This window comes from Agelaius phoeniceus, chromosome 18, assembly GCF_051311805.1.
Source record: "Agelaius phoeniceus isolate bAgePho1 chromosome 18, bAgePho1.hap1, whole genome shotgun sequence".
Taxonomy (NCBI): Eukaryota; Metazoa; Chordata; class Aves; order Passeriformes; family Icteridae; genus Agelaius; species Agelaius phoeniceus.
In genome coordinates, this window is record NC_135282.1 from 10,751,772 (window position 1) to 10,776,360 (window position 24,589).

A 24,589-nucleotide genomic window follows, 5' to 3' on the forward strand; every position below is an offset into this window, starting at 1 on the left:
ACCATCATCACTGTGTTTCTTGGTGTGATTGGGAGCTGTTTTCCTCTTGGTTGCCTCCTTACTCAAACTGGGAGGTCAAGGACCAATATCCTCCTGCTTCCTCCATCTCAAATCTTTCATTTCCAGGGTTCTCTGTCAGATTCTCAGGTCCACAAATCCATGTCCCATAGGAGCATTTTCTCTTCTGCTTTCCTGTTGCTGTGCTAACCAGCATAGCTGTAGTGATGGCTGATGCTCCAGTGATGGAAAAACTGTTTCTCTTTATATTTGTGTGTGTGTGTGCATGTTTACTTGTGTTTGCACAGGTGTGTGCACTAGGAAGGGTTTGTGTGTGTGCACATAAAAGCAAGGAGTGCAGATAGGTACCTGGGAGTGAAGCAATAGAAGAGTTTGTATGCAAGTGGGTGTATGCCCACTGTGTGTGTTTATCTATGGAGCTGGTCCCATCTTGGAAATGTGGGTGTGAGCCAAGAAATTGGGAAATGGTTATTTACAGATCTCCACATTTACTGGCTCAGAAGCTGTATTATTGAGGGTGATATTGGAGATGAGGGTGATAAACTGAACAGAGTCCAGAGTCCTGGTATGTTACAAATGTATTTAGGGTAATACTGGAGAGGGGGAGCCATGTGCAGGCTTGTCTGCCAAAGGGAGTGCTGGTACACAACTGTGCTTCACTTACAGTGGAGCCTGTTGAGGAAGGAGCTGCTTGTGCCTGTGGAGCAGGACAGCTGTGCTGCTGCCTGTGTGCTGCAGGGTGCTGTGCCTGCCTTGGGCACTGGGCATGGCTGGGTGTATGTCTTGTGCCACAGCCAACCTGCAGGAGCCCAGGGCATAGTCAGAGGCCACGAGTGTGCTGGCTGCTTCTGCCTGCTCCTGCCCAGACCCTGCCCTGAGCAGTCACATCTTTTGCCCACAGCAACAGATGGCAGGACAGTGTTTATTGAAAATGGTTCCCACATGTCTGGAGGCTGGGCTGATCCACAGTGCAGCATCACAGTGGCTGGGCATCTTCGCTGCAAACCACGGCCACATTTGCTTGAGCAGGTCCCTGTGTTTGTGGTGTGGCAGAGCTGTGCCTGTCATCCCAGGAGTACTAGGCAAAGGCTGGCTGCAGGACACCTCTGTGTCATTGCAGAGGCAGTCCTGGAACCACAGCTACTTCTGAGGAAAGCTGAGTCTGCCAAATCATCCGTAGCTCTGTTCTGCCAGGTCTCACCATGATACAGTGAACAGGTCAGGCAGGGCATGTCTCAAAAGCCTTAATTTTTTTTTTTTCTTCCAGCAGAAGCTCTTGAGCTCCTGTTGCTAGCCTGATTTTACTTTCACAACAAACCCCAAATAATCCCAGGGAGTTTTACTATTTCCTTGTGTAGACATGGGTAGAGATTAAAGGTCCAATCTAAATAATCTAATTCCAGAGATAATCCTTTTGCTCTTATCTTCAATTTCGTACCAGGGAGCTGCTTCCAAGGAGCTCTGCATGGCAGGGCACAGCTGTTCCCTTGTGGGCACCTGAGCCTTGTAGCCCTGTGCCATTTGGGAGGGCTATGGGGCAGTGGGGCTAGCTCACACTGGTTTCTTAGATACCTCATTAACCACAAGGCCTGCTTCTGACCCACATCTTTTTGCTGCTCTTTTTGGACATCCCAAATGCTGCTCCCATTTTCCAGCAGTGAATGGCTAATACCCTAACCACGTGCCCCTTGTTGCTCATGAACAATCAGGGTGCTAGGTAGACCAGGCAGGACTGATTCAGTCATTTTGGCACAGCTGCCAGGGGACAGGGAGAGGTCAAGGGATTTAGAAAATGACCCTGAGCCTTTCACTTGTAGGTTACTGGTGTAAATCCAGCCTGCATCAAGGGACTGACTGATGGCTCAGTGGATTAGTAAAAGGGTGGAGCCTCTGACATCTGGGGCACAAACTGGCATCAAGTTGCTGGTGTGATGGTAAGTATTGATTGGGGACAGCAGTGTAGTACACCACAAACACAGGGCAAACAGCACCTGCCATCCTCTGCCAGGAGCTGTGGCCAGCCTGGAGCCAAGGTGAGGGGCTCCTCTTGCCCCAGATGAGCACAGCCACTGTCCCTCCTCACTGCTGCTCAGTTAATCCCTCCTGCTTTGTGATGCATGACTGATTCTTGGGAAGTGATCATCCAAGCTAGTTTTTAGAAAATGCTCACCCTGGGAATACCTGGTAACACTTAAAGTGTTTATGTGGTTCAAAGTTGGGTTCCTCACCCACACATCATAGTTGAAAGTGTAGGATTAGGGAGGATCATTTGTAATCAGCACAAATGAGCTCTAAAGAGGCCTCCCTCAACCTCACCAACTGGACAGCATTGTCCTGGCCATGGCTGCTTGCACTCCTTTGGTAACAGAACTTGAGGGACACCCAACAGGTCACAAACACAGCAGGGATACAGGAGATTAGCTTGGATTTGATCAGATGCTGCCAGGGCTGGGGTCTGTAACGCTGAGATGATGTGCCAGGAATCAGCGTGAGGTGGCTGAATCTGGGGAGGTGCTAAGTGTACACATTTCATGCTACTAATCTGGATGTGCTTTCCTAAGGCACCCTGTAGTTTTAGGAACCCCTTCCTTGGAGCAGTGCTGGTGTGGGAGTGCAGCAGTGCCATGTCTGTCTTGGCCCAGTTATATCATGAGCCCAAGAACTGAGGTGACAGCAGCAGGAACATGCTTTGGGATCCACTCCAGCCTGGGCAGAGCAGACTGGGGAGCAGGGGGTGGGTAGTTACATTCTGCCAAACAGTTCACTTCTCCAAGACTGTGTCTGGTTAAGAGGCCCACAGGTGCATTACAAAAGCAACAAATGCATTTAATTCCCAGTCTGCAGCACCAAGTCTTTATTTATAGAAGCAAATGCTTTGTGAAAGACTTGAATTAATAAAATATCACTGGCACTTGAAGCAGCCCCTGCTAATGCAGCCGGTGCCAGGAGTGCAGTCCTGAGGCCTGGCCGGTATCTGATGCCTCAAGGAACACCGTGATCAGACAGAAGGGCAAACATTAAGTTATTTGTTCCCCTTTTAAGTTACTTGTTCACTCCCTGTAGGGAGTGAGTTTCATTCGACCTCCCCCTGGAATATCTCACTCCAGCCACCCAAGATCTTGCCAAGGTCCTCCAGAAAACAAACCCAGGATTTTACATTCTCCTATAAAGTCCAAGCCAGGGCTCAGCCCACTGGCAGTGTCACGGTCACCTCCCTGCCTTCCCCTTCACTGCCCGCTTTGCTTAGCCCGCAGATTATTGCGGTGCAAGGTGCTCGCACGCCACCGGCCGCTTCGCTCCTTACCGGGCGGACGGCAGCTGCCTATTCCCTTACTCCATGGCAGGGGCGAATGGGAGAACCAGCGAGTTCTGCCAAGGCAGCGAGCGGGGCTTGGCAGCCGCTGTTCAGAGCACAGCGGGCACGGAGCTACCGGGGACGTGCCGAGGAGCCGCCCCCGACGGCGGTGGAGCTCCCGCTGCCCTGGGTCCGCTTCCAGCCCCTTCCCCGAGCACACCGGGTGCGCTCCGCTCCGCGCTGCCGCAGCGCCGCCCGTTGCCGCGGCAACCCTCCGTCTGCGCTTCCCGCCGCCGCCCCGCCGTGCTCCGCGTTCCGCCGCGCTGGAGCCCCGCGATTGGCGGCGCGGAGGGGCGGGCTTTGCCCACCAGCCGCCGGCGCTCAGGCCAGCTCGCCGGGCTGTCCCCGCTGCGGACACGGCCCTGGGGAGCCTCGTCCGTCCCCGCCGCGCCTTCCGAGGGGAGCCGGTTCCACACCCATTCCGCTCCCTGCGCGAGCGGTACCGGCCCCGGGCACCCCGGCCCGCAGGGACCCGGCTCCCCGCGCCGCTCCCGCCGCTGTCCCCGCGCTGCTCAGCCCAACCCGCCCATCGCCGCCGCTCATTGGCCCGCCGCCTTATGAATATGCAGATCCATGTCCGCGGCCGTCTAATGGCAGGCGGGCAGGTAATTAATATTCTCGTTTCGGCGCGCGGATTGGCCGGTGCTCGTCCCGCCCCGGCAGCGGGGTAAGCCGCCCCCTGTCGGCGGCAGGAAGGGGCGGGCGCGGCGCCGGGAGCGCGACATGGTGGGCGCTCGTACGCGCGGGGCGCCGCTGCTGCCGCCCGTGCTGCTGCTGCCGCTGCTGCTGCGGGGCGCGGCGGGCGGCATCGCCGATAGCGTCGTCTGGGCCGTCAACGCGGGCGGCGATGCCCATGTGGACGTGAACGGCATCCACTTCCGCAAGGACCCGCTCGAGGGCCGCGTGGGCCGAGGTGAGGGCGGGGGACACGCCGCGGCCGGGGGGTTTCGGCGGGACAGCTCGCGGGGTCCCGCTCGGCTCCGCTCCGCTGGGGCTGCGGGGTCCCGCTGTGCCGGCGGCGGCCGGGACCCGCGCGCCCCCAGCGCCGTCCTGCCCGCTGCAGTCCCGGCGGGTCTGTGGGTGTCCCCGCAGGACGGCGGGGGCTCCTCTCCCGCAGCCGCCCGGGGACGGTCGTGGTCCGAAGGCAGCGCCGGCACTTGTCACAGCGGGACCACGGCCACCCCTGTTCTCCCGCCGGGCCCAGCTGGGGCTGCATCCCTCGTCCCCGTGGCGGTGCGGGCCCGGGGCCCCAGAGGCGGCGGGATGAGCCCTGCGGGATGGTGTTCTGCCCTCGGCCTGCGGGGTTGTGTAATGCCGGAGGGGAAGTGGCTCCGCGAGGGTTGCAGTGGGATTTCGGCTGGAGAGGCGGCCGGAGCAGTCGAGCTGCCAGCCCTGCCGCGTGCGCCCGCCGGTCTCTTTTTCTCTCCCGTTTTCCGCTGAAGAGCCCGTGTTCTACAGCAGGAGCCGCCGGTTCACAGCCCAGTGCGCAGCGCGCTCGGTGCAGTGGGAACAAGCTTTTCCAGCCCTCTGCAGCCGGATCTGGGTCGCGCACGATGGGGGCTGATGCTTGCAGCATTCTGGACCCGACAGCGAAGAGCACAGGCTGCTTGCTGGAGCCCCGGTGCTGGGCCCCGCAGGGGGAAGGTACAGCCGGCTGGTCTGCTCCATGCCCCAGTCCGTGGCTGGCTGTTCAAGGGCAGCGACACGAGCAGAAGTAGAGGCAGATGGGAAATCATCGGCTGCTCTAACTACCAAGTCAGTAAAATCTTCAGCCTACTATTTAGGACAGGATGGGAAACTAATTTCACTTGGATTACCTTTTCCTACTTCCCCCAAGACCACCACAGTTTGAATTGTGCATGTTTCTGATAATCGGTGTACCAAAACTTAGTTGATTCACTAATATAATGAAAATCTAGCTGTGTTGAACTGCTCTGCTGTCAGTTACAGGTGAGTGGTGGAATGTGGAGATGAGCTCTCTATTCATTTTTCAGTCTAACCTTTGCTGTTTCCATGTAGGATGGTGAGGATTTTCCTGTGCTATACAGCTGGAACTGTTATTGCTTGTCCTGCATGAGTGCCATCCCAAATGGAGAGCCTTTTGGCTACAATGGAGATCACATTTAAATTCTGATAGGTTTTTTCATACCCATGGAAGCTGCTGCTCCAGTCACACAGGGTGCCCTGATCACTGTAGGTCAGCTTCCCTTCATAGACCTCTCATATGTGTGACTTGAATGTCCTTGTGGACTTGAACTATTTATTTCTGAGTTGAAGAGAAAAAAGGGTCTTTTTCAAGCACATTGTAACATGCACTTCCTTTGTGGAAAGCCCGTGGTGTTTCCTCTGAGCAGCAGGCTGTTACAGTAATCCTGCATCAGCCAGTGGTGCCAGGCACAGTGGAGACTTTACCCCTTTGAGCTCTCAGCTGCCTTTCCCTCAATGGCTTTTTATTGCAGCATTGTTCATTTACTCTGGGCTCCTCTCTGTGTTGATAGGCATGTAAGGGCTATAGCAGAAACGTATGGCTGACTGGGAGGAAATGACCTAGGGATAATAATTCTGGGCTGTACTGCCTCTGGGCAATTTAAAACCTTTTTTCTCAAGCCTCCATTCAGCTGCTGTGCCCTAAAGGACTGACTGTGCTGATGGCAATTACAGAATAGGCAGGTGCCAAACATAGTTGAGTTACAGCTTGGTGTGTACTGCTTGCTCCCTGTGAGCACCCAGCATGCTGTAAAATCCATCTTGCTTCCACAACTCTTGTCAACAGAGCTCTGACATGCAGGTGACAGGTCTTCCTCTCCAGTTACCTTCTTGGCTATTAAAGGACTTTCTTCCTGTGCAGACTTTCCTTTAATAGGAGCAGCCTTCTGTGGAGTCCTTGGTTTGCTATCACTGTAATCTGTAGCTGGCCAGAAATATCTGTGTGGGAGGACAGGTTAAACTTTTCACCCTCTGTATTTCTGGTGGTTAGAGTCCTCAGTCTTTATGCCCAATTTCGAGTGGTAAAGAGAAGTGGAAGATTGCCTGAGCAGCTCTGTGTGAAACAGGAGACTAAGAACTGGCATTAATTTCCTCTCACTCGTTTGCATTGGCTCTGTCTTTGGCAACGTGTGCTGGGTTAGTAGCTCTTGCTTTGTCTTGGCCAGTGCAGTGTCTGTTCCCATGGAAATGGGGCTGGGAGAGGTAAGTGTCAGCAGAGAGCTTCGTCTGGATCAACTTCTGCCTGAAGTGCCAGTGGATGGATGGTGTCCACAGTCGTCCCTCCTGCCCCTGCTTTGCTGGGAGCTGTTTGATGTGCAGCCCTGGAGGCATTGCAACAGTTTGCATTTATACAGGAACCCTGATACAGTAGCAAACCAAGTGGGGTTAAAGTTGTCGGGGGCTGCTGTAGAGGTGATGAAACACTGAAAAGAGGCAAATTTTGTGATTTCTCTTATTTTGTCAGTTGTTGTACTGTTTGGGCCATTCTCAGGGGCTCTTTGCATGCCTGCAGACAGCACCCATTTCAGCTGGGTGGCTCTGGGAACATCAGCTGATGGAGCTGCTGGTGCTCTTGAAATGCTTGTGTATCTTTCTTGCTTCCTTCATCCCATCTTCATGCTGACAGGTATTGTGGGCCTGTGGTGAGAAGAAAGGGCTTTGTAAGATGCCTAATGCTTTTCACCCTTCTGCCATTCCCCAGTTCCTTGTTGAGGGGGATGAGTCTCTAAAACCCAGTGCTATCAACTGCTAACTTCAAATCTGTTGCATCAATAAGTTGAGTCAATCCTATGCCAGCTGTTTTAGTTTTGTACTTGGAGTCTGAAATTTGAAAGTATTGTAAAAATATTCTAGGTGTTTTCTCTCTTTAAAGCAAGAGCCAATGGCCAAGTCCTTTGGCTTTGTGTAATGTTTTTGAAATAGGCTTTTCTTTCTGAAATGGTGAGAGTGGGCTTACTGTGTCTTAGACTGCAGCAGGTCTCCAGACCTGTTTTCTTACATTTCTTGAATTTTGGGGCTTTGGCTTCTTGTGCTTCTGCCCTGGTAGTGCTGCCACCTGGTCAGAACAAGCAGGGGAGACTGAGGAGGTCTTATGAGTTGCAAGTGCTAATGCCACTTCTGGAGTTAAGTGCTTCAAGAATATATAAAATGTTTCTTCTTCAGAATGTAACCCTTCTCTCACTCCTTTTTGTTCAAAACCCAGCCTCTGACTATGGTATGAAGCTGCCAATCCTGAGGTCCAACGCAGAGGACCAGATTCTGTACCAGACCGAGCGCTACAATGAGGAAACCTTTGGCTACGAAGTTCCCATCAAAGAGGAGGGTGACTATGTGCTGGTGTTGAAGTTTGCAGAGGTCTATTTTGCACAGTCTCAACAGAAGGTAAGCAATAGCTCCTTGTGTGTCTCTGATGCGAGTTCCTGGCTAGGACTGTGTCTGCTCAGGTTACCTCTGGTGCTTTGCACGCTGGAGGAAGGAATAACTTAACTGAGGTCCCAACCTCTGCCAGGCTCTGAACCTTTAGAGCTCTTTTCTACATTCTAGCTGTGTACAGTTGGACTGGAAAACTTAAAGTATTCAAACAAACATAAGCAACTAAACATAACTAGCAATAGAGTTTTACAACCTGTTTAGGCTGTGCTGGCTTTGAGAAGTTTTTTTTCCTTTTTCTTGAACACTTGATTCTGACTGGACAGCATAATTATGCTGGAGGAAGTATTGCATAGATTGAAGCTGGGAGGTGGTCTGGGTTAAATAGCCTACTCAAAACAATTTTTACAAATGTAGTAAGACTTGATACTGGTTCAGTCTGATCATGAAAGTAGAGGTAAATTCATCTGCTTTTTGCTTTTTAGAGAAGAATAATCCTTGTCCATTTTTGAAACCCCTCATGTACAGAAGTGGAAACAGAAGCAAGCAGAACTCAAAGTCCTGTGATAAATTGGGGTAGGAGTGGTTTGGGTTTTAGTCTGGCTTTCCCCTGATTCCATCAGCTTCTTTAGGGCTGATCTCCTTAAGCACTGTGCTGCCTTCCTGCCAGAGAAGTATTTCAGAGAGCAGAACTGGTGGGGCTAGCTTACAGAATGGATGCAAAAGGCAGCCTCAGATTAAACTGAAGGGCTGAGGTATCTTTGGTTCCTCTTTCTTCATGTGGTTCTGCTGGGATTCCCCAGGTGCTGCGTGAAGTTTGAGTCATTACAGCCCGGACAAGGACTTTCACTCTGAGTTCACAGATGTGGTTAGCAGTTAAACATTTTACCTCCTTCCAACCCTGTGTTCTTCACCAGCTTGTTTCCTCTTCTCTGTTCTGCTGCAGGCTGTTGGTTAGAAATGGCTTCATTCCCTAGGGTGTGGTGTGTCACAGCCACCCCAGAGTGATAGGAACAGGTCTTCAGACTGGGGAAGAGTTGTGAAAGAGAAGCATGAATAAACTAGAATAAAAATGTGCTGTCCTCAGGTCTGAACAGCAGATGTAGGGGCTGTTTTTAAAGGAGGAGGTAGATTTCAGGGTATTTGGAAGCATTGTTAATGCTTTAGTGTCTTTACCTGGCTGGTTTTTGGCTTTGAATCCTTGCCAAAGGAGTGGGCCAGGACATGTTACAATGCTTTCTGGCTCTGGGTGCATAAAAAGCAGAGACCTTTCCTGTTCTGTTCCCATTTCAACTGTCACGTGCCTGAATCTGCTCTGACTCTCTGTCATTTCTTCCACCCTGAAGGTATTTGATGTTCGCTTGAATGGCCACGTGGTGGTGAAAGACTTGGACATTTTTGACAGAGTTGGACACAGCACAGCTCACGATGAGATCATTCCTATGAGTATCAAAAAGGGAAAACTGAGTGTCCAGGGAGAGGTTTCAACATTCACAGGAAAGCTCCACATTGAGTTTGTAAAGGTAATAAGCTTTTCAGGGCAGAGCCTTGATCTTCCTTTTCCCCTTCTTACTCAGTCATGTGCAGCTCTGTGCTGGAGGAGGAGAGGTGTTGGTAGGTGGGGAGACCATTCCTGATCTCAGAGCTGCAGCACTGACTTCTGCTTTTGCTTTTTCCAGGGCTACTATGACAATCCGAAAATCTGTGCCCTATACATCCTGCAAGGAACAGTGGAAGGTAAGCACAGTTTCTGAGCCAGAAGGCTCTTCCCCCTTGGAGAGCAGCCTGTTGCTTCTCAGACTATGAGATCATAGCTTTTCTGACCCACATCTGCCAAAATTGTTTCTCTTTCACTGAGTTCCCACAGAGTGCGGTTGCAGAGTGAAGTAGGTGTGCACTGTCCTCATTCTCCTCTAAGTCACAAAGCTTGTGTCATTCTGGAGTGAGAAAAATCAATTTGTTTTGGAATTTCCTGTATATGGGGGAACATGTCTGGTCAGTCTCAGCTTATAGCTACAGATAAATACCCTCTGGCCTTGGATGTCAGCAGCAGCCCTGCAGACAAATAATTTTCAGCTATTTTAGCTAGTGCTTAAATATGTCTTACCTGGAGCTTTGTTTTGCCTTTTCAGCTTTAGGACAAGGCAGTATTTTTTTCCCAGATACCAGTTCCTCTGGATAGCTCCAGGGAGTGCTGGAAAGGTCCTTGTTCTTTTATCACCCTCTTTATAAGTGAACTGGAATTGGAGCCCCTCTAGCTCCTGAACTAGGAAGGTTTAGATTCCCTCTCTGACCAAAACATCAATTTGCTTTACTATGGGATGGTCAGGTGCTGGTGAAGATTTGGTAAGAGCCTTGTGGCCAGCTGGCACCTGCAGCTCAGGCCCAAGGCTCTGAAGGCTGGATTTGAGTGGGGCTTGGCCATGCTGCTCTCACAGCTCCAGCTTTGAGGGGTGCAGTGATGTGGAGTAGGACTGCTTATGAAAAGGGATGTTTCTGTTCCTGTTTGCACCTGCATCTGCTGGTCCTGCAGGTGCTTGTTCTTGACTAGATCTTACTGAGCAGCTGCAGTATCTGAATGTGTGCTCTACGTGTGCTTTTGTGCATTAACTTTTCTGTGTGACACATTGATGGTGTGGAAGGATGAAGTTTTTCTGCAGGCTGGATCCTTGGATGCTCTTATCTTGCAAAGAAAATAAATAGTGGTGTGATTCTCTGTGGTAGAAGATATTCCTCTCTTCTGGGGTGTTCTGGTTGTGGTTTTGGTGGGGTCTCAGGTGCCCTCTGGCTGATGTTCATGTTGGATTGGGGAGAGGGGAAGGAAGTGTCTCGAGTGAACTCCCAATTTACATCCTGCCTGCTTGCCACCTTTTGTCTTGTTCAACAGATGTTCCAAAGCTGCAGCCACACCCAGGCCTGGAGAAAAAAGAGGAAGATGATGATGAAGATGACTATGATGATGGTTCCAGTGTCAAAAAACAGGCAAATAAGAACCGGGTTCAGTCAGGCCCACGCACACCAAACCCCTATGCCTCGGACAACAGCAGCCTCATGTTTCCTATACTGGTGGCCTTCGGTGTCTTCATTCCTACCCTCTTCTGCCTCTGCCGATTGTGAGAGCAAGCCCCACAGTGCATCAGCCCAGGGGCTGGGAGGGAAGGAGTTGGACCAAATATGGTTGCTTTCAATTTCTCCATATTGTTCATAATTTAAGGAAAAAAAAAAAAAAAAGAGATGATTCATTTGGAATGAATAGCAATGAATAGCAGGTCCAGGTAAGAGGGAGCTTACCTTCCCCCTGCCAGCAAGCAGCAAGGCCCTCGCCTTCCCCTTCGCACCATGTGCAGCCTCTGATTCTCCCTGGGGCATCCAAGAGTGAACTGAGTCCTGGCTGGGTGTGTTTTGGGCCATGAAAGCTGAGGCTGCCAGTCCTGGGCCGTGTCCCACACTGAGAGAAAGCCATGTGCTGTAGGATCTCTGCCTTTACTGGGTGGAATACGGTTCCTTAAGCAGGAAAGCAATTCTTAAAACAAGGCCGGGGTACACATTTTGTCCAGGAGTGTGGAAGTGTTGTGGTGCTGTTGGGTGTCAAGCGACTGCAGAGGACAGAGCCTGGCTCAGCATCTCCCTGAACGTGTGCAACACAATGTATGGTACTCGCCTGCATAAAGATACCAAGGCTCCAGACCAGCCTCCGTGGAGACAGTTCCCTCCTAAGACTGCAAGCTGTGCCAGGAGCAGAGGGATTTATCTGGCCTGATTTGCTGCACCAGTTGGGAAAGACTTTCCTAGTCTGGCAATTGCAATGTTTGTTCCATCGCAGAGGGATTCTGCTGTAGCCTGCGAGAGGCTGACGTTGTTAGCGTCTGATCAGATGCACTTGTTTTCTGTATTGATTATGGCTTTTTTTTCCTTTAATATCCTTTTATTTTCAAAGGTTTTGTTTTAAGCCCAGTTCCTTGTTTTGCCTTTCCTAGCAAGTGACCTCTGCTTTGAAAGAAGCTGAGAATCAGGTGAACTAAAGAGGAGGTTCAGGGCTTGTTCCTTTACCTTCCTCATGGTGAGCTCCTTTCTCTGTGACTAAACAACCTGTGCTGTAGGACAGAGAGCAGAGCAACCTGGTGGATGCTCCCTGTGGTCTCTCATCCCCTCTGTAGGGACCAGCCCTGCCTGTGGCAGTGAGAAGTGGAGCTGGTCAGTGTTTGCAGTGAGCAAGTTTGCATATCCAGGCCCTGTAGTGAAGGGGCAGATGTCCAACTTTTCAGTCCTGCAGAGCAAGGTGGTTTGTTTTCATCCAGAGCTCTGGAAATGAGCAATGCACGGGAGACAAGGTCACCTGCTTCCCCCAGGGATATTTCTGCAAGAAGCTTCTGTTTTCACATGCAGAGCCTGTGCCTGCCTGGCAGAGGCTGAACAGAGAGAAAGCCACTGCTGTGCCTTCTGGTCCAGAGCTGCAGGCCCTGAAGAACTGCCTGCCCACAATCTTGGCCTCCAACATGTTGAGCATTTCTGGCTGACCAGGAGGGAGATGTTCTGTGCTGGAGCAGGATCCATCCCAGGCAGGGTTGGGTTTTTGTGGATCAGCTTTGTTGCTGCTGAGCTCTGGGCTCACAGAGCACTTTACCTCACGCTCTCCCCGTTGTCCTCAGAAGTGTTCCGTCTTTTCCTGGAGCAGTGGCACTGAGCAGTGACCTCTGCTGCTCTGCCTCTCTGGGTTTTCCTAGCAGTTGTTTCTGGGTTTGATCCCCTGCAGTGGCTCAGCCTTTCTTTGAGCAGGGTCAGCAGAATTACCAAGTTTCTGGCCAGGGAACTGGAGGAGCAGCCTGTTCTGTTCTGCTGGGCCCAGAGAGCTGAAGGTTTCCCTTCCTCTTATCCCTCAAGCTGTGATAGGAGCTGTCAGCTCAGGGTCTCCAGAGTGGAAGCTGAGGGAGGTGACAAAATGCTGCTTTCTGCATCAGTGCCACTGAACCTTGCCTTTCTGATCACATCACTGCTACAGGCCTGACCCTCATTCTGTATCTGTGAGCTGAAAAACAAGCAGGACCTTCATTATCTTCTAACTGCACAAGGGGTAGTTTGGGACAGAAGGAAGAGAGTTCCTGCCCCAGTTAAAGGAGAATCCAGGCTTTAGAGAGAGCAGATCTTGAAGAACAAACCTTAGGATGAAAGGTGGTAAGCTTGAAGCTGTCTGCTTCATCTTCTAGCTACTGTTAAAATCCTAATACCTACAAAACTATTATAAAATATGAGCTCTGATTTGTTCAGTGACACTGCCTGCAGAAATTCTCCAGAATTTTTGGGATTGCTCTAACTGGATTGAAGAGACATTTAGATCTTTATCAGTTTGAGAATCATGAACTGTGCTGATTTGTTAAGCAAAGAACCTGGGGTTGAAATCAGGCGTCTCTCTAAGGAGCTGCTCTCCTCCAGGCCTTTTAGGGTGCATTTTATTTGAACATCCTTGAAGCAAGGAATCACTCAGCTTCTTGTGGCTCACCCAGTAATCTCAGCACCTTGCCTACCATGGGTGTGTTTAGATGTGCAGAAGTTGGAGACAAGTCTTTTAGGATAGTTTATGCTGGCCTCTCCTAGCAGCCAGGGCATCCATTTGGTGCCATCAGCTGCCCCAAGGCAGAGCTGTACAGGGTGTGATCCAGTTTGTTCTAGTTGCTCAGATCAAGTGAATTTGTCTTATTTGAATAAGAATAGGGAGGAGAAACAGTTCATCCATCATGGCTTCGATTTAGTTGTTTTGACTCTGGATTTGTGCATCCTTCTCACTACAAAGCTGGTTTCTAGGGGGTTCCTGACCCTGTTAAGGTCCTGTGAGCAGTTTCCTTCCTGGTCCCCTCCTGAGAGGTTTGCTTTGGAAGAACCCTTCAAACAAAGCATGTGGGAGCAGCAAGGATGGTGGGGGCTGGCCAGTCAGCACCTTTCTGGGAATGGAGTACTCCAGCTCCCCTGGCCACCTCTGTCTAGTATCTGCAAGCCACACTCAGGGGTGTAATGAGGTACCTGGTCCTGACCAGGGAAAGAAAATGTTTGGGCTGGCTGTAGCTTTCCAGAATGGGTGTTTGAGGGACTATCCAAGACATTGTTTAACTGAGAGGTCAGAGACAAGCCTGTTTGTGCTGATTCCTCTGCCAGCAGCAGGCAGATGGAGTGCAGCAGTGTGGGGAGCTGGGTCAGAACAGACCCTGCTTGATTCATGTTGTGTAGAGAGGGGCAGATACAGCAATTTTAGTAAAGCTTCCACTTAATAAAGGGAAAATCACTGTCTATGATGATTCAGGCCTGGATCCAGCCTCAGAATAATGGTTCCAAAGCGTATTTTAATTGTCCCATCAGCCCCTCCTTTAAGCCAGGCTATTGAAGTCTTCTGTGTGTGTGACTAAACATCTCTGACCCTTTTGAGTGTCCCAGGTGGCAGTGAACAGAAAGCCAAATGAATTCCCTTCTCTTTTTGGTGCCTTTGTCTCAGGCTTTGAATAAAAGTCTATTTGATGGAGCTTCTTTTTTTTTTAAGGAGCTTCTGAGTTTTTTCTTTTTTTCAAGGGACAGGCATTCCCTGCCCTTGAGATCAGATGGGGACTGTCTCCCTGTCTTCAGATGCCAGCTCTGGAGGTCACAGCTGAAGTAGAGAACTGTGAGCAAGTATCTTTATTTTCAGCCCTTGAAATCAATGGAAGAAAAGTCTAGCAGGGGATAGAAGAACTTGAAGAGCTCCTTCAGGTCTGGTGTGCCCCAGAAATCGCCTGAAGGCAGGATGGAGAGCTTCCAGACAGTCTGGTGCTTGGGCGTCTGTGCAGTTCAGAGCTGAGTGAGTCACGCTGGGTCCTGGGAGCTGTTTGGCACTTACAGCTTCTGGGTGCAGAGTGGGGCTTGGGGGGTCCTGCACCCCTGATTTGCTCACTGAGGGCTTGCCCCGTGCTGCTTAGGTCTGAGCAGAGCAGGGACCTGTGCCTTGTCCCTTGGCCTTTAAGTTGAAACAGGATTGCAACAGCCAGGGAGGTGTCTTGCTATGGGAACTCTGGGCTGAACCAGCCTGTTGCTGATAGAAAACAGCAGGAGGGAGAGAGCCAGGAGAGCAGCTTCAGCCCTTGATGTGAGACAGATTCTGAGCAGCTGTGAAGTACCAAGTGTGTCAGGCTCTGTTTGGTGCTCAAATGTGGGAGAGATCCGTCTGCTTCTTGCACGTACGATGGGGAGGGAAATATCCTTGCTGAGAATCCAAGGGAAATGGGAACTGGGCCAGCACTGAGCTGATTTACCTACTGGCACTTCTGCATCTCCACAACAAATGCCAAAGCCTAATACAATTCAAGGATGCTATTTTAACGTCGGCCTGGTTCCACCAGTCTGTCTCCACAGGCTGGTCCCACAGAGGCTCACAGAAATATTCTCAACGGCACAAACACGCCAGGCTGGAGCTGGGAAGGCTCAGAAACGTGATCACACAGATGGGCCTCCTGTGCTGCACCCCTGCTCCGTGCTGCCCAGCAGGTCTGGGGCACATGCATTCACCTTGGATCCAAATGGATTTGACCCAGGAGTATTGTAGCATTGAAAGGTGCTGGGATGGATGGGAGAGGTGAAAGCAGGTCCATGTCTTCCGGGACTCTGGCTTGCTCAGAGTTTATTGCTGTATATTAAATACTATTTTTGGAGATTGAGGGGAAGATGAGGGTGGGGAGGGATGTGACGATGCTGTCCCCAGTCTGATTGATGGGATGCTACTGCAGGTTATTGATAGGTTTTGATTTATTTTTTCCAAAAAGTGTTTTATTTAAAAAGAAAAAAAAAGTGAACAGAACAAGTGCTTTCCACCCTCCTAGAAACTGTGCTGGCTGATTAGCAAATGTGAATAATCTTCTGCAAACATCAAAGGTTTCTGCTAAAGAGTTTGTGTGATGGAGATTTGAAGGCAAGGAGCAAAGTACAGCTTGAACCAGTTTAGCTGGGAAGAGTCTGAATCCAGGAAATGCAGGATCTCTGCCCTGGAGGTGTCCCCTGTCACACTTAATGGGGACGTGCTCTCCTGTGCTACCATGGCTGATCTGTCACACTGTGGCAGTTCCTGAGCTGGTGTTCTGGAGCAAAGCAGTGGCTGGAAACTGGCTGGCAAGTGGGGGGCCTGAATTTTTTGTGGTTTCCTCGTGGGCTTTGTGCATTCAGGGCTTTCCCACTTGAGAAGCAGCTGGGTTGGTAAGGGCGCCCTGGAGCCTGTGAGAGCAGAGGCAGGATCTGTGCTCCATGCCAGGAGGCAGCAGCCAGGCCTGTCAGAGGTGGTGGTGGTGGTGTCTGGGTCCTGTTGGGGTAGCAGCAGTTGGCACCTGGTCCCACCCTCCATTGTGCCTGGCTGGGGATGTGTGGAAGTGACCTGTGCCACTGGCATTAAGGACACAGCACAAACTGCTTAAAGCTGCAGGTCTACATTCCCTGTAAAGGCTGAAGCAGTGTGAGGAGAAATCTCCATCTGTACATGTCACCAGTACAAAGGGGTTTTGAGGAGGATTTTTTATTTTACTGCCCATTGTTTTGTGTTATAACAACTTGCAGTGACATTTTTTTAGTTTGTTTTGCAGCAAGCTTGGGCCCTAGGTGAAAAGCACAGATACCTATTTCTGATTGCATCGGCTTTGCAGGGACTAGTTTGGGGGAGATGGGCATGGGGTGGGTTATTTTATTTTTGGTACACGGTAGCAATTTTATTTTTTAATTTTCCCAGGATGTTTGGCTGAGGGAATGTTCTGAAATCTACTGTCTGGCAGTTTAACCAGCAGTGTGCTAAAGGAAAATAAACAAAATTATATTGTCACTTGGATGAGATGGTTCCTCTTTTCTGGTGGTGGGGGCAGAGGAGCCCCCTCTGGTTTACACCCACACGAGGGAGGCTGAGCCTGGCTGACTGCTGGGTAACACCGTGCTGCTGCCTCCAGTACAGCCCTGGTGATTTCTTGCCCATTGTTTTGAGCGATAAAGTGCAAATCGAACGGTACAACATCCCCTTAAAAGTGCTGATGTGGTTGTTGCTTCCTGCTCAGAGCCGGAGCACCAGAGAGATGTAATCTGCTTTCTGGGCTTTGCAGGCTGCCTCCCTGTCAGCTTGAAACCGTGTCAGAGGCAGCTGGGGCTGGAGCTGGAGCAGAGAGAAAGCAGCAGCCTTGTGCTCCAGGTGCCTGCTCTTGGGGAGGTGCTTTTCTGGAAGGCCTGGGTCTGTCCTTCCTTAGGGATAGAGGCACCAAGTCCATGCAGCAAGGAGGATTTAGGAGCACTGCTGCAGGCGGTTTTTTTTGAAATAGCATTTGGCTGGCAGTAGGAGGAGTGTGCTGCTCACAAGCCACAGCAAGTGTCACAAATCACTGCTCAAAATCTGCTTCCAGTCATCGTGAGCATGTTCAGTGTTGGCTGAAGTCCGAAAAGAGGATGCAGATGTTTGTTGTTCTTGCCCCAGTTCCCCAGAGGGCTGCAGGTGACTCTTGGCAGCTCTTGCGTGCCTGCTGCGGGCTGGTGGGCTGCCCCTCTTTGCAAAGAAACGCGTTCTTTCCTCCTTGTGTTGATACTTTGAGTCCCTCCAAGTGCGACCTCCCCAGTTTTTCCCATCGGGATGGGGAGGCTCGTCCGATGTCTGCCACTGCCACCCGCGGGCACACGGTCCTGTCGCTGTCCCGCTCCCCAGGGACAGCAGCTGCGGTGTCCCCGGTGCTGTGTCACCGTCCCCTGAACAGAGCGGGATTCTCGGGGGACACCTGCTCTGTGTCACCGGCTACGCTGCGGGCTCAGGCCGTGCCTTCAGAGCCGGGAGCCCAGCGAGGGATGACGGCCGGGCGGTGCGGCGGGAGCGGGACGCGGGCTGGCAGCCGGCCGGGGGCAGCGGGAGTGTGGCCGGGTTTGTTTGTTCCTTGTGCTGTTTCCCCTAAGGTAACTCAGCTTTCCCAGCCGTCCTGTCGCGCTGCGTCCACGGACGGAGCGGCTGCCGCGCCGGCGGTGCCTGTGCCGGCCTCTCGGGTCACCCATCCGGGCGCGACCGCGGCGGGCCCTGCTGAGCTTCGGGCGCGGTGTTGCCTGGCAACGGCCGCCGCCCCGCCCCGCGCTCCCATAGCTACCGAGGCGGGCGGCGGCCATCTTGGCAGCGGCCATGAGCGGCTCCAGGGCGCGGGCGGCGGCGGCGGCGCCGGGGCCGGACAAGAAGCTGCCGCCGGGGTCCACGGGGCCGCTCAGCCGCCTGCGGGGCCGACGCGGATCGGCGGATGCGCCGCCGCGGCAGCCCTGGACCGAGTCCGAGTTGCTGGCGCTGGAGACCGTCCGGCCCGAGCACGTCCTGGGGCTGTGCCGGGTGACGGAGAGTGAGTGCGGGCCGGTGCCCGGAGCGGCGGGGGCTCTGCCGGCCGGGCTGCCGGGGCCGGGACCGGGCCTTTGGTGTGGGGAGCGGCGGGGCCTGGCCCGGAGCTGCCGGCGGGGGACGCGGCGGCTCGGGGTGCGCCCGCCGGCAGCTCCCGTAGAACTTCCAGAAAGTTTGGGGGCTTTTGTGTTGTTTGTGGGTTTTGATTTGTTTGAGGCTTTTTGGTTTTTTGTTTTTCCTCTGGGCTGCTGATCTCTGCTCTTCTGTTCCGATCGCATCTCGTTCTTGCTCTGCTACCTGGCACTTATCCTGTCTTTGTTTCTCACATCCTTAATTCTGTCCTGCTTTCATGAAGCTTCTGCAAAACAACGAGCAGTACATATCTTATCGGGCTTGGGCTAACAAAAAGGGAAATTCATTGGTAAGTGGTCACAGGTGTTTTGAAACGTTACTATATTTTTTCTCTCTCTTCTAGATTATTTATGCAAACCTGAGGACAACATTTACAACATTGACTTCACCAGGTTTAAGATCCGGGACCTTGAAACTGGAACAGTACTTTTTGAAATTGCCAAGCCGTCTGCTTCAGGTACAGCATGCAAACGTTGCAGGGAGGATAGAGAGACTCAGAGAGCTGAGAGGTTGCAATGCACGACCCCTGCAAACCAAGCAGAAGGGTCCTTTGGTATATGTCCTGATGATTAAATTCCTCTCTTTTAAGCATAGGACTGAGTTAATCTATGCCGAGAAACTTGTGATAAAAATGTGATTATCGTTGGATGGGAGAGACCTATCGACTGGCAATTTTCCTTTTTTGGGCTGGTTATAAAAGAGATTAGTTCGTGTGGATTGGTAGTTGTGAGGGGGAGAGATTGAGGGGAGGGGTGGCTCCAGTTCTGGAGCCACCATGGCTGGGCCAACTGTCACAGCAAGTCTTTTCTCTTTTACTTTTTGCCAGTATAAGTCTCAGACCAATTATTAAATGTGTTTACATTCAGTACCTAAGCAGTAAGCCTCTTGTCCTGATACACCCACTAGGCAGTGTCACCTCAGGTGTGCACTCTGAGCAGAGTAACTCCAGGCTGGTGTTTTCTAGAGCATGCTGAGGAGGATGAGGATGACAGCACTGAGCTGGACGCAAGTGCAGGGCGCTTTGTTCGGTACCAGTTCACCCCAGCGTTTCTCCGTCTGCGGACTGTTGGTGCAACGTGAGTATGAGCTCATGGGGAGAAGGGAGAGTTGGATGTTTACAAAGTGTTACTTGACAATTCATAACAAAACTGGGTTGAAGACTTGAGAGAGCTGATCTTAGACTACAAATATCAAACTCTCTGTAGAGAACTCTTGTGTAGCCTCATGCCCAAGGCTCTGTTCTTTCTAACAGCTGTTTTTTTCCTGATTCTTCCGTGCAGAGTGGAATTCACAGTGGGAGAAAAGCCAGTGTCAAACTTCCGAATGATTGAGAGGCATTACTTCCGAGATCGCTTGCTGAAGAACTTTGATTTTGATTTTGGCTTCTGCATCCCCAGTAGCAGGAACACATGTGAACACATTTATGAATTCCCTCAGCTCTCAGAAGACCTTAGTAAGTACCTCCTTTGCCACACTGAGTGGTGTTTTGTTTGTGTATGCATTCTCTCCTTCTACCTGTTCAAGAAGTTGTGACTGGGATTGAGGGGACAGGAACAAACAGATACAGGTTCCCAGTTTAGCAATGTGTAGTCTTCTCTGAATTAGAGATTTGTGCTGCACAGTCTCCTCCTTTGAAAATAAAAGCCTAAGACAACCTGTGCTAAGTCAGAGGCTGCAAGAACTGATCAGAGTCACAGGTCTGACATGCCTGATGCCTTGTAGTGTAGCCCAGAAGAAAACAAAACACCAAAGAAAGGGTTCTTTTTATAGCCACCCATCTGTTTTTGGCACTTGCTTGTTAGGGCTAGAGCCTTCTGCTTTGGAACAGAACTGATTCTTCCCTGTGGTTTGTTTTTAAGCCTGCTAAGATCTCTGCAAATACAGATTGCACAGGGTATGTTTGACCTCAGGGGGTGGATGGAGCAGAGGCACAGGGGCCCTTCTGGGGCTGCCTGGCTGTGGGGAAGGTTTAGGGGTTTCATCCCACCTGTGTATGTGTGGGGAGTGCCACAAACGAGCTCCTCCTGCTTACAGATGTGATGGTTGCTTGGCTCCATTCATGGCTCTGGCAGTTTCTAAGCTTATTTTGAGTGAGGTTTCTTCATTCCCCCTCAGTTTGCTTTTGACAGCACTTGTCCTGTGAATGGGAAGAAGGGGAAGGGCAGGCTGCAGCCTTTGAAGTAAGCTCAGAAGAGCAGTTTGCTTCTCTTCCTTGGGTAGGGCAGAGCATCAGCCTTGTAAATCCAGTGGAGTGGCAGAGTCCTTTTTATCCTGGCTGTGGCTGTTGAAGGTAATGGAGCTCTCTCTTTCACAGTCCGTCTGATGGTGGAGAACCCGTACGAGACGCGCTCAGACAGCTTTTACTTTGTGGACAACAAGTTGATTATGCACAACAAGGCCGACTATGCTTACAATGGAGGACAATAATCATTCTGTCTGCTGGGTGCTCTGATGCCCTTAACCATTCCAGATGTGCAGGAGTGGACTGGAGCTGCTGTCTCGCTCGTGCAACAAGGCTTCTTGCCAAACTTTCTCTGTGCATGAGGCTGAGAATATGAAGCAAAGACGACGGCTCCTGAAAGGAAATCTCCCTGCAACACCTCTCTCTCTGAGACTCAGCGTTTCCTGCCTCTCCTTCTCTGTCCCTGGCTATCTTCTGATAACCTTGGTTAGGTCAGTGATCAGAGGGACTCTTAGACAATTCTTGCTCTTAGTCTTTCTAGTTAGTTTGCACCTTTAGTGCTTCTGATGTTTCACCTCTTGGGTGAATATCCTTTTTCAACAGGTCAGATTGTTTGTGTTAAGCTATTTCTTAGGAGGAAAATCTTAACCCCTTCCAGTAGCCAGTGATGCTTGAAGAGCAGATCTTTTGTTCAGTTGGATAGATCATCTCTTCAGTGGCAGTGGTTTTGTTTGTGGCATTGCTGACATGGTTTTTTAGGGTGCATCCCAATATTCTCCAGTGGGAAAGAGACTAATTCGGCTTCTAAGCAGTGCAGGAATATTCCATCTGCCTCGGAGGGCCTGAGCTGCCCCTAAGAACATTTAAGCTCTGTTTTCCAGAGATTTCACTAGAGATATGAGATAGGGGAAAAAGGGGATTGTCCCGCTGATAGCATTTCTGTTTGAGCTTTTGTGAACAAACTGTTGAATTTTGGAGATCAGGGGTCAACCTTAGAGCTGAAGTTAATCTCACTATATTTACCATTTCTCCTTCTTCCCTTTTTAGGAATTTTTGGCCCTTGGTACAGAATGTATTGCTTTTTGGGTGGACAGCACATTGTCAGCCTGGCTGGGGTGAAGGTGTCACTCTAGTGGGGCTTAGAGGAAAAAGGGAGAATGTGGAAAATCACTTGAAAAATGAGTAGGAAGCAGAGCTTCCTAGGCTTCAGTCTGTACTTGTAAGCCTGACTGGTCTGTCAGAGTTGCTGTGAGAGGCACAGCTCATTTTCTTTGTTGCAGTGAAGATATTAGTAGCTAAAAGGTTCCCAGGTCAGATCACTCAGTGTTATGGATCCTTGGAAAGTGAGAATGCACATGGTTCTCTTTTTCACACTAGCCTCACTGCTCTGCATGCTCAGCTGCTTATTCATGGTTTAGGAAGTCATGCTGCCCAGGTTGATACCACAGCTGGGTTTGGGATCTGGCAATGGCATCATGCAGTGGGAAGAGGAGGATCTGTGTCTTGCCAGTAGCTGTGTTGGGGCAAGCTCCCAGCTGTGCAAAATCTCAGCTATCAAAACCTTTTCTGCCAGTTTTGCTGGCTCTCAAGACTGGTACTTTTCCTGTCCCCATGCTGGGCTGGTCAGTTGTGTCTCTTATTAGGGGAGTTAGGTTGTGTCTAGACTGGAGACCTTTCCTAATGCTAGTTCCATTTGTTCTTGAGACAATTAAAACCTAACTCTTCAATGGTTACCTGTTGTGTTAAGAGGGATTCAGTGTAGTTTGTGTTTCAGCAGGGTCAAGTGGGGTGGACATCAGAGCCTAGAGCCTGTTAATGCAGACAGCAATAGGAAACCACTGCCCTTACTTCCAGATTAGTGAAAGTAACTTTGGCGTGGAGCATCAGCTGGCATCAGAGTAAGCAGTGAGAGTGTGTGGGGTAGCAGCCATGAATGAATCTCCAGCTCTTGGGAAGATACTTAATTATGATTAACCACAACAAATGACCTGTTCTGGGTGGAGCATTAATCATAAGCAACCACAACAAATGTCTTGGGAATGTGGAGGGGCAGGGTCTGCCTGATGGAAAGATGAACTATTCTGCCACCACCGATCCCCTCGAGCATCTCCACAGGCACTAATGCAATCTTGTTTAGGATTTTCAGGATTAGTTAAAGCTCTTGTTGAGGTGGACCTCAAGATGCCTCTTACAGTGAACACCTTCCACAGTTCTCATGTTGTGCCTCTGAGGTGGGAAGCATTTGCTTTGCTCTAAGTTACTCAGCACAAAGCAGAACTGCCTGGAAGTCTGCTTTTCATCCTGAAGTGTTCAGAAATAGTGTCTGAAGAGCCTACTCATTATTCCCTGGCAAATTTTAGCATATTGAACTGAATTTTGTATGTAGTATAAATCCAGGTGCCTTTAAACTTCATCACACTTTCTACATGAAGCAACCTCTCGCTTTTCTTAGGAGTGTGACGATTCCCATCTGTTTCTCTTGTCGCTGCAAAGGTTCCTCAAAGGCGATGGGCGCGCGCCGGCGGGAGCGCGCACGGGGCGAGGGGGGCGCGCGCGCCATCTGCTGGCGGCGGGAGCGCGCTGCCGGGGCAGTCCCCGTAGGAAAAGGGAATTCCTGTCCTTGGCCAGCACCAGCAGCAGAGACGAGGAAACGGCACGGAAGCGGTTGCTTTCGCACTGGTGAATGTGTTGGCTATTCAGCAATAAAAGGGAGAAGTGGAGGCAAACCGGGAGACTCGCAGGCAGCAGTAGCACCCTGCGGTTTTTAGCTGAGTTTGTTTGCTTTGCCAAATCAGAAGGTCTTTGCCCTAAAAGCATGCTGCAGGAAAAAGAAAGTCCCTACAAGAGGGCAACCCAGCACTGAAAAAGTTGATTGTAATCCATAAAGTCAGGGATTTCCAAACTCCTGTCCCCACTTTAGTAGCTTTCCTAGGATTCCTTTTCTCTTAGGTACTTTCTATAAAGCCTCTTTTCCTTCTGGCAGGGATGATTTCTTTGGTAAACACGGTTTAGCAGACCAGCTTCCTTCTGGAGTGTGTGCTCTGGTGTTTTAATGATGGGTCAAAGCTACTCATGCCAGTGAGCTTGGAAGAAATTCCACTGGGATCACATCCTTGACAGGCGAATGGTCAGTTGTAACCTGGTGCTGCAGGCAAAGGAGATGCTTTCAGTGTTAGTTGAAGTTTGAGCAAGGAAAAAGGTATCAAAGGCTACTTCTCTCAGATTTTGTGCTGAGTTGGAAAAAGAAAAAAGTTGGGACCATACTGAGTTTGGCTCAAAACTTCAAAAAGAAAGGGACCAAACCCACAGACACATAGTATGTTTTTTCCAGTGTTTTTCTTCTTATTACCAGGACGTCTTTTTCACATTTTTGAGGCAAGGGCTTTGGATCCATGCCAGCAAACTTCCTGGAGAGCTATTTTCATGCCTTGAGTGTGGAATACATACTGCACCTTGTGAAGGAAGGTCATCTCTTGTTGTATGGACTGGGTACTTCTGTCCTTGTCCTCTGTTTTTGGTAGGAAATGTCTTGTATGTGTACTTGAGGATTTTCAATGTCTCTTTTGCAAAGGAGCAGCAGCCTCTTCTCTGGTGCTTGGGGATGCTCATTCCATTATCTGAGGGTTCAGGAAGAATAAAACAAGTGTTTAGTAGTCAGAAATGAAGGAGGAAGGGGGTCGTGAAGCAGTAAGGTCCAAATGTAGCAACTCTACTTCTCAGCTCTGTGTTTGATCACATCATCTTCAGCTGTTTCCCATTCTTCTGCCCTGCTGTCCTGTGACATGGAGCTACTTCGTGCTACCCCCGAGCCTGGCTCGCTGTGGGCTGTGACCCTCGGACACAAACACTGCCGTCTCCTGTCCTTGCCCAGGACAAGGCTGAGTGATGGCAGCCTGCTGGAGTCAGCACCTCTTCAGCAGCAGAAGACAATGAACACCAGCAAACGCCCCCTCCGCCTGCCTGGATCCCAGTGCTGTTACAGGACCCGTATTTATCTCTCACTGTGTGGCCTTGGGGCTGCTGGCGCATGGACTCCTCTGTACTGTCCCCTCCGGACCCTGCTCCCGTGGCCCTGGCAGAGCCGCGGGGCTGCCCTGGTGGCCGGGGTGTCCCCGCGGTGCCGCTCTATTTGTACACGCGTGGTTTTGTCACCAGCAGTCGGAATAAAGGACCTTCCTTCCCTTCCCTTCCTTTCCTCCCTTCC

General features: G+C 50.8%; 2 protein-coding genes across 3 annotated transcripts; both read left to right on the forward strand.

Annotated features, from left to right (window-relative positions):
• Nucleotides 1-4,033: 4,033 nt before the first annotated feature.
• Nucleotides 4,034-16,547, forward strand: MLEC (malectin). 2 transcript variants are annotated; one of them, XM_054645978.2, is made up of 5 exons: nt 4,045-4,286; nt 7,563-7,741; nt 9,076-9,252; nt 9,409-9,466; nt 10,617-16,547. In XM_054645978.2, the coding sequence occupies exons 1-5, from the start codon at nt 4,097-4,099 to the stop codon at nt 10,844-10,846; spliced, it is 834 nt and encodes a 277-aa protein (XP_054501953.1). In that variant the 5' UTR covers nt 4,045-4,096; the 3' UTR covers nt 10,847-16,547. The 2 variants fall into 2 exon arrangements, with proteins under 2 accessions (XP_077044054.1, XP_054501953.1); XM_077187939.1 differs by lacking the exons at nt 9,076-9,252; nt 9,409-9,466 and having other exon boundaries at nt 4,034-4,286.
• A 1,280-nt stretch (nt 16,548-17,827) lies between these two features.
• On the forward strand, nt 17,828-24,571 carry UNC119B (unc-119 lipid binding chaperone B). Its single transcript, XM_054645764.2, has 5 exons — nt 17,828-18,075; nt 18,547-18,660; nt 19,168-19,279; nt 19,484-19,656; nt 20,518-24,571. The coding sequence occupies exons 1-5, from the start codon at nt 17,868-17,870 to the stop codon at nt 20,628-20,630; spliced, it is 720 nt and encodes a 239-aa protein (XP_054501739.2). The 5' UTR covers nt 17,828-17,867; the 3' UTR covers nt 20,631-24,571.
• The last annotated feature ends 18 nt before the right edge of the window (nt 24,572-24,589 follow it).

Excerpts from the sequence above, each read along its gene's own strand:
- MLEC (XM_054645978.2), top strand. The coding sequence starts at position 4,097 with ATGGTGGGCGCTCGTACGCGCGGGGCGCCGCTGCTGCCGCCCGTGCTG. Across the intron at positions 7,742-9,075 it reads TTGCACAGTCTCAACAGAAG|GTATTTGATGTTCGCTTGAA; the intron begins GTAAGCAATAGC and ends TCCACCCTGAAG. Across the intron at positions 9,253-9,408 it reads TCCACATTGAGTTTGTAAAG|GGCTACTATGACAATCCGAA; the intron begins GTAATAAGCTTT and ends TGCTTTTTCCAG.
- UNC119B (XM_054645764.2), top strand. The coding sequence starts at position 17,868 with ATGAGCGGCTCCAGGGCGCGGGCGGCGGCGGCGGCGCCGGGGCCGGAC. Across the intron at positions 18,076-18,546 it reads GCTGTGCCGGGTGACGGAGA|ATTATTTATGCAAACCTGAG; the intron begins GTGAGTGCGGGC and ends TCTCTCTTCTAG. Across the intron at positions 18,661-19,167 it reads TGCCAAGCCGTCTGCTTCAG|AGCATGCTGAGGAGGATGAG; the intron begins GTACAGCATGCA and ends GGTGTTTTCTAG.